The following is an 8,789-nucleotide window of genomic DNA, read 5'->3' as shown; positions in this document are numbered from 1 at the left end:
GCTATATATGCCTAATGAAGAAGAAGAGGAAAACATCCACCTCAAAAAAAAAAAAAAAAAAAGAGGAGAACAAAAGGTAACAAAATCACTTCCATTGTATTGTTCGCACAAACACAGAGGAATATATATATATATATATATCAAGAGTCATTTTGGTAAACCACTTGAGCCATATAAATGCTCAATTGCAAAATTATAGTCAGCAATGTCTATCAATCTATCAATATGTTTTAGGACAGTGAAGAGAAAATTGCACAATCAATCATTATATTTTACCGGTGCCAGGGACTATTTGGAGGGAAATGAGCTAGAGGAGAATAGTAGACATCCAGATTTATTGATCTTTGATCTAAGCTGCATAGTTGCTGCCACTGACAATTTCTCTCCAATCAACAAACTAGGACAAGGTGGCTTTGGTTCTGTTTTTAAGGTAAAGTTACAATTCATAATGGCATCGTTGAATGTTGATATCTTCCATATTTTCCTTTTTTTTTTTTTTTTCAATTTCCATTATTGTGTGACTGTGAATACAAGAAAATGATTTACATGATCTAGGACATAAGTTATTGAAGAATCAAATTGTGGCATTGAACTCAATTGCTTTGAACTAATTGTTACAACTAAGCTTAATTTTGGATCATGGATTTAGGGTCAATTATCTAATCGACAACAAGTAGCTGTGAAAAGGCTATCCAAAAGTTCAGGACAAGGAATAGAGGAATTCAAAAATGAAGTTATGTTAATTGCAAAACTTCAACATAGGAATCTTGTCAAGCTTTTTGGTTGTTGCATTCAGGGGGAAGAAAAGATGTTGATTTATGAGTACATGCCCAACAAAAGCTTGGATTTCTTCATTTTTGGTACATCTGCTTTCTATTAATCTATTGCATTCATCTGTTTTATTTTCTTTTATTATATATATTCAGATAATATTTTTGGACTAGATAAAAACAAATATTTTTACACTATTTAATCACATTTTGAGTATTCTGGAGTTAAATTTCATTGTAGACCATACAAGAAATTCATTGCTTAATTGGGGGAAACGCTTTGAAATTATTATTGGGATCACTCGTGGGATTTTGTATCTTCATCAAGACTCAAGATTAAGAATTATACATAGGGATCTTAAAACTAGCAATGTTCTCCTGGATGGTGAGATGAATCCTAAAATTTCAGATTTCGGGATAGCTCGTATATTCAAAGGGGACCAAATTCAAGACAAGACAACTAGAGTTATTGGAACATAGTAAGTACGCATGTGCACACAAAGCCATGCACACTTTCCACACATATAGAAAATGAAGGCCTATGCAAACTTTAACTCTATTTTTAATACTATTCACATGCAGTGGTTATATGTCACCAGAGTATGTAATATTTGGGAAATTTTCAACAAAATCAGATGTCTTTAGTTTTGGTGTCATATTGTTGGAGATCATTAGTGGCAAGAAGAATAACAGTTCTTATCAAACACACCCTTCCCTAACTTTGATAGGCCATGTAAGTAGCAAAAAAAACAACAGTCTTTTCCATTTGCATTTATAATACAACTCTTTTGGATAATGCTATAAACCATACAGGTCTGGGAACTATGGACAAAAGATAGAGCCTTGGATATAGTTGATTCGTCGATTACTGAGTCATTTGTTTCTCATGAAGTCTTGAGATGCATTCAAATTGGGCTCTTATGTGTGCAAGAAGATGCAACAGATCGACCAACAATGTTGGCAATTCTTCTCATGCTAAGTTGTGAAACAACTCTTCCTTCTCCGAAACAACCTGCTTTTGTTTTTAAAAGACCTACCAATGATTTGGGATCAGTCACAGGAAAGGGGTTTTATTCTATAAATGACGTGACAATAACTACGTTTGAAGCTCGCTAAAAGGTAAAGATTGCTGCATCTAAATTGCTTCTATAAGGATTTATGGGAACAATTAACATTTTACTCCGTTTATAAGAACAAATATAATTCTTATTCTTTTTTCTTCTTTCTTTCCTTTCGTACCGGGTGATCCAAAAGTAAAATATAAGTGTTAGAGAATATAGCCTACTTCAGTGGACTGTACTTTCCCCTAACCTTTGAATATATATTTAACTGCAATATAAGCCTTATATGCTAATAAGTAATAATTGAAACATATTAGAGAATGATATAACCTCCAGGCAATTTCCTGTGCTCCAAGCATAAGAACTTTTAGGAAAGCTAGAAGGCAAACATGCAGTCTGTGGTGGATAGTACTGTACGAACAATGTTCTCTTAATTTTTCAAGTAAATATCGTCGTCATAATTAAATGACAGGACTGTGTTTGCTGTTTATTCTCAATTATTAATAGCTTATTTAATCTAATCACCTGAAACCCTTGGATATTTTGATTTTGTAATGTATGTCAAGTCCAGGTTTCATAGGCCTAAGATGCAGCTCAAAAGAAGACTGTTGTTTATGAGTAATTCATATTTTGGACATCCATTCAATCGATTCAAAGATGATTTTTGAGGGATGTTGAATTTGATAGTGGCTCGATGCATTGAAAATTGGGAAACCAAAATCTAATTATGTTAATTAAGTCGATTGCTGCCTTGTTTTTCACTCCCTATATGACATCATATAAAAGGCTTATTATAGCATGACTTCAACAAGAGGTTTGGAGAGAGAGAGAAGGCCTAAACTTCATTTTGATCAACCTATGATTCAAAAGTCTTTATTCAACAATGGAGTTGGTATTTTGGTGATCAAGAGCTCAAGTCACAGAGTCTATTATCTCAATACGTTGCAGTAGAGAACAAATTTTTATGGTGGTCCTTGGAGTCGTTTAGAGGGTCTAATTGTGATCACAGATGCAGATCGTGAGAGAATGGAGAGAAGGGATTCATAGGGAAGAGTCCAAAAGGTCTGAAGCTACGGTGGGGTCATGAGAAATGAGAGAGAAGGAATTCATAAATTGGTTTTGAGGTGGCTTGTTTGTTTGTATTAATTTAGTACAAACCCAAAAATAAATTGTATTATTCTAGCACAAAAACTATCGAAGAAAACGAAGAGATAAACACAGAATCATGGGTTTGTACAATGCCCTTAAGCGTTTGACAATGTCTTTTTAATGGCTTAATGCACATATTCTTCAAAGGGTATGTCTAATTTTAGCTAAGTCTTATGCCTCTCACACTTGGCCAAACAGAATTTTTAATTATACCAAATTATTTATTAATTCACAAAATTGGATTCCCATAGTAATATGAAGGATTTTAGTGTCCCACTTGAAAGTTCAGTTTTGATTATCTCTAAAAGCTATTCAATAGCTACCTAGTGATGAAAATTTGTGATCTTTGCTGAGATTTGGTGATGCAAAGATTACGACAGAGAAGAAACTAAGCGAAGAAGAAAATTGAACAGAGACTAAGAAATCTTAACTAACTTGAGATCAACTCTAGCAAACTAAACCGACTCATAACAGCTTTTTTAACGAACTCACTGTAACGGCTACATAAGATGACACCGTTTGGTGCTTTACACTTAAAAAGGCTTTATTAAAACGTCATCATTTGTACCAGTAGTAATATCACGTTGACAGGCCACTCTGTTTTAATGACAGCACATATGGCCTAATAAGAAAACCCATAGTTTGATTATTATTATTATTATTATTATTATTATTATTGTTATTATTATTATTATTAAGGTTAAAATGCAAGTTACATCTTTTAAGTTTTCAGTCATCTAATTTTACTTTCATTTAATTGAGTTTTCTATATTTAAAATTTATTCAATTTAGATATTTTGTCCAATTCCGTAAAAATAAATGTCATTAAATATACAATTAACTAACGGAAAAATAATAACCACATAAAAAATCTATAAAATTAATAAATAATTTTATTTTTTTATCTTAAAACAATTTATTTTTAATGACTTTTTTTAACAAAATTGGATAAAAGACTTAAATTGAATAAATTTGAAAATCACTAACTCAATTGAACGAGAGTAAAGTTAAATAATTGAAATACCAAATTTGAGATCAATTAGCATTTTAGCCTCTTTTTTTTTTAATTATTTATATTATTTTTCATGTACATTTATATTGCTTTGCGGGTTCCAATTAGTTTAACTGGTAAAGTCTAAAATGGTTGAACAAGAGATCTTGGTTCAATCTCCGCTTACACTAAAAACAAATTTGTATTTTAATCTGATTATAAAAAGCTATCATCTTGAGCAGAAGCCATAGGTTCAAAATCTCTAAAAAATATATAAAAAATGTTGCTTCTGTTGGGCCTAAAACGATGTTACCACCACACCATTTGTCACACCCTAAACCCAAAAGGGTCCATAGGTTCAAAATCTCTAAAAAATATATAAAAAATGTTGCTTCTGTTGGGCCTAAAACGATGTTACCACCACACCATTTGTCACACCCTAAACCCAAAAGGGTCAAAAGTATGAAAAACTGAGCCTTCAAGAGATATTGTAGGGGATTTTTTTTTTCTTTCCATTTGATAAAATAAATAAATATACTAATCTCTCCACAATATAAGTTAGAGCTCTATGACACACTTGCAAACAATACAAACTACAAATTATGTGTCTCCAAATATACATGAAACTCCAAAGCTCCAAATAAATAAACACAAAGTCATGATCCTTTCTAAGATACGTAACCTCAGCAAAAAATCTAGGCCTATCACGCACAAGTCTAACAAACCTCAAGAGCCCAACCTTCAATAGAATTAGCTATGACCTCAAATAATTTAGTAAGTTGAGTCACCAATAATTTATAGCACAAATCTCCCACTTAGCATTGTACTCCAATCACCACCAACAAACTAAGCTCCATGCCCGACGTATAGCTAATTTATTTGTAAAACTATTGGAGAGTGAAATAAGTTAAAGCCTAGTAAGTAGTATAATTAATGGGAGTAGGGGAAATGCAAGTCTCATGATAATTAGCATTTTTACAAAACACGTTACACTTTGGGAGCTTCCAGTTAATTTCTGCAAAATCAATCTTCATGGATAAAATGACAAGAATGATTGAAACAGTATAGAACAAAGCTTTTTCAAAATATCTCCATGTGAAACTACATATATATACTGTGAGTAATAATAACACCGTTCCAAAACCAGAAAATCCAACCCAAAGCCTGAACTCAATCATCAATACAAAGCTGGAAATCATTGCCGACACAAAGCTGAAACTAATCTACCGACACAAAGTCGGAACTCATTGCCGACACAAAACCAGAACTAATTCGCCAACACAAAGCCGAAACTCAATAACCATCACAAAGACAGGTGCTAAGATACCAATGTCACACAGACTATAGTATCTAGCCAAGTAATCACCAAGTAATCACATGTCATAGCCTAAGGGTAAAAACATAAAGAGCTCACAATTTACATGAAATCAAAACACAATTCAATTTCAAGTAGTTTCATAAAAACTTTTGAAATACCATACCCAATATATTCACAAGGTTCTCAAAACCTTCAAACTCATTTCTTATTAAGAAGATAATGTATCAGTTTTCCCAAATATCACAAGTCAAGATAAAAGCATCTTTAAATTTGCAAATAATGCAATAAATTCATAAAATCCATTCTCTAGAATTTAATCAAAGATGCTAGTCTTTCCCATGCTAACAAATCATGCATTTCCCCATATGCAAAGAGAAATATGATACACTTTCAATGCTTCATGCATTTTCTATAAATGATTAATAATAATAGTACACATAATACGTTTTAGGAAAGCCTTGAATAATGTTCCAAAAAGGGTTTAACCATGAAATACTTGAGTGCAATAATAATTATTTTTTGAAAATCTCATTAAGAAGTTACTAACCTTGGAAGGCCAACCAATTTTACCTCAACCGGGCACCATAAAATCAACCAATCCCATCACTAGGTCCATCATCTAAAATCTCGGAACCTAGAAACAAAATGATCAAGCCTATAAATAACAATGTCCATCATAAAGTACAATCAATCTTGTCTCCATGGATTGAAAATGTCCCCTAAAATCAAATTGAGGGCCTAGAGCTTAACTTGACTGTCCAAAGGCACCTATTCCCAAAGAATACCAAACAAGCATACAAATGATTCAAAGGACCATAACACAACCAAAGCATTATAATACACTACCGCAAATAATATGCATTTATTAGATAACATATCACTTTAAAAATGAGGCAGCTAGTCTCAAGAATTTCTTTTGGGTATGAACTAATAAAACCAAGCCATTATAACAATTCTTATAAATTCCCAATTGCTCACAACGAAACAACCATGTTTAAGTGTTACACTAACTCATATATTAATAATGTCAATACATATTACATAACAGAGGAATCAATTATAACATCATCTAATTACTTTCAAAGTACTAAAACTCATTACATATCTCACAAAGTCCAACTTTGAATTGAAAAAATAACTATAAACAATTAAACCCAACCTCATAAGGTAAAATATCAAACTCTTGATATGCAAAAAGCACAACCTCAAAGCGCTTAAACTTTTATGATTGGCACTCTCATTTCCCATTTGTTTTAAAACAAATTCATAGAACCCATTCCATCAAAGTTTCACATACCCAGCTCTCCACAGCTCCAAGACCTCCATACCCCCATTACCCAAGACAAAATCGTGATTAGGTGAACGCTAAAGACCAAACCAAACTTTTCATTCCAAATAAGAATTTCTTACATAAACCCAATAAGCTTGCTCTAGCACAAACCCCATAGCTAGATTTTACTTAGTTTTGTTAGGAAGATAGGAATTTCACCTCAAATTCCTTGCTTGGCCGAATGGGTCCCTCTCTTCCCAAAATCTTTTCTTCACAACCGGTGGTGGCGGCTTGAAAAGAAACTCATGGCTGGAGTACTTTTAGTGGAAGACCATGGAGGGACAGAGAGAGAGAGGGATTCAAGTGAGAGAAAGGGAGAGGGACGTGAATATGAAAGTAAGGGGGGCCTGACTTAAGGGGATTCGCCGTTATTTAAAAAGTATCAGATTTCACATGGAAGTCAGGTACTCAATGTGTGATTCTAGGTTCAACTCATGTTTTTAAGGTTACTTTCACTTCAGGGCACAGTAGGGAGTTTATTAGAGTACTCTCTCTATTGTTGTCCGACTTTTTTCTCTGTGTGTTGTGTTTTATTTGTGGGTATGTGATTTATTTATTTAATTGTTTTTGTTCTGTGTGTGTGTGTGTGTGTGTGTGTGTGTGTGTGTGTTAGATTGGTAGTAGATTGAGTTTAGGGATGGCAATTTAGATCCGATCCGTGGATATCCGGCCCGACCCGACCCTAATGGGCCGGATTTTACCCGGCCCGATAAAGAATAGGGTCGGGTATGGGTTTAAAAAAAAAAAATCGAAGCGGGTCCGGGTCGGGTCCGGGTTTTATCATAAAAAACCCGAAACCCGACCCGGTTAAGACCCGGTTATATTACATATAAATTACTAAATTACCCTCATATATATATATATAGTTAAAACCCTAAACTTATCATTTCTCTCCTTATTTCAGCCTCTCACGCCTCTCAATCTCTCATCAGTCATCTCTCAGCGATCTAAACTCACTGCCTCTCACGCCTCTCAATCAGTCATCAGTCATCTCTCAAACCCTAAACTCACTGCCTCTCATCTCTCAGCGATCTCACACCGTCACATGCACGGCCGCAAGCTGTATGTATGGCGTCCCATTTCCGACGAGCATCATTAACTCATCAGACGAGCTAGTGGGACTCCCATTTCTGACAGATTTAAGAAGGGAAAGATGCAGTTTCGTCCTCGCCGTTCCCATTTCTCTCAAGTCTCAACTCCGTTTCGTCCTCGCCGTTGCCGATGTCGCAGTGTCTCCATTTTTTTTTCTTTTTTCTTTTTTTTTTTTCTGGGTTCAGTTCGCCTCAATCATGTGAATTTGTGTTTGTGTTTGTGTTTGTGTTTATGATTTCTGAAAGGGAAAAATGAAAATCATAGATCTGAAATTTTTGTTTGGATTGTGATTTTGAAAGGAAAATGTAGATCTGAAATTTGTGTTTGTGATTTCTATGATTGTGATTGTGATTGTGATTGTGTTTGGATTGTGATTTTGAAAGGGAAAGATTTCTGATCTTGTGATTGTGGTTGTGTTTGGATCTGAAATTTTTTTTTTTCCTTTTGGTTGGGCCACGAATTGGGCCCAATCCTTTAACGGGGCCCGTGGGGCCCGCGGGGCCCGGCTTGGGCGGGTCCGGGGCCCGGGAAAAAAACCCGTTTAGTTAACGGGCCGGGTCCGGGCCATGGGTCTTGACCCGCGGGTCGGGTCCGGGTATAGAAAAACCCGGCCCGAACCCGACCCGTTGCCATTCCTAATTGAGTTGGAGAAGAAACTATGCGGCCAAAGATATAAAATTCGGGGGTTTAGGCCCAGTCCTTTTAGTCTTATCACTTAATGCTAAAGGGTGTGAAGGAGCTTGCTGATGCTGTCAAAGTCACCATGGGTCCTAAGAGCATTAGCATTGGCAAATGCTAAAGCCAAATCTAAAAAAAATATAGCATTTTAAGCCTTAAAACTAACTGCATCAGTGAATTGTAAATGGCACTATTGCAAATTTTTTTGCAATAGTGCTAAGAATTGCACTGTAGCAACTATTGTATCAGAAATAATATATTTTATGCATGTTTCTCCCCCGAAACTTCTCTCTCATCAGTACATTCTGCGCGGGGACTTCTCTCTCTATTCCCTCTCTGTTTCTCCATTTGGTCTCTCATCTCCGAAATTTCACACTTCATCACCATTTTTGAAATTTCT

At 34.8% G+C, this 8,789-nt stretch overlaps 1 protein-coding gene across 2 annotated transcripts; it reads left to right on the top strand.

The window, feature by feature from the left end:
- Positions 1–6: 6 nt before the first annotated feature.
- Positions 7–3,084, top strand: LOC112000815 (G-type lectin S-receptor-like serine/threonine-protein kinase SD1-1). 2 transcript variants are annotated; one of them, XM_065765100.1, is made up of 7 exons: positions 7–76; positions 286–430; positions 650–860; positions 1,012–1,249; positions 1,353–1,503; positions 1,584–1,889; positions 2,403–3,084. In XM_065765100.1, the coding sequence occupies exons 1-6, from the start codon at positions 15–17 to the stop codon at positions 1,884–1,886; spliced, it is 1,110 nt and encodes a 369-aa protein (XP_065621172.1). In that variant the 5' UTR covers positions 7–14; the 3' UTR covers positions 1,887–1,889; positions 2,403–3,084. The 2 variants fall into 2 exon arrangements, with proteins under 2 accessions (XP_065621172.1, XP_065621173.1); XM_065765101.1 differs by having other exon boundaries at positions 2,398–3,084.
- Positions 3,085–8,789: the final 5,705 nt, after the last annotated feature.

The sequence above is a fragment of the Quercus suber genome, unplaced genomic scaffold, assembly GCF_002906115.3.
Source record: "Quercus suber isolate HL8 unplaced genomic scaffold, Cork oak 2.0 scaffold_607, whole genome shotgun sequence".
NCBI classification, from domain to species: Eukaryota; Viridiplantae; Streptophyta; class Magnoliopsida; order Fagales; family Fagaceae; genus Quercus; species Quercus suber.
The sequence above is the reverse complement of the archived record's forward strand: the minus strand, read 5'-3'. Positions and strand labels throughout refer to the sequence as shown.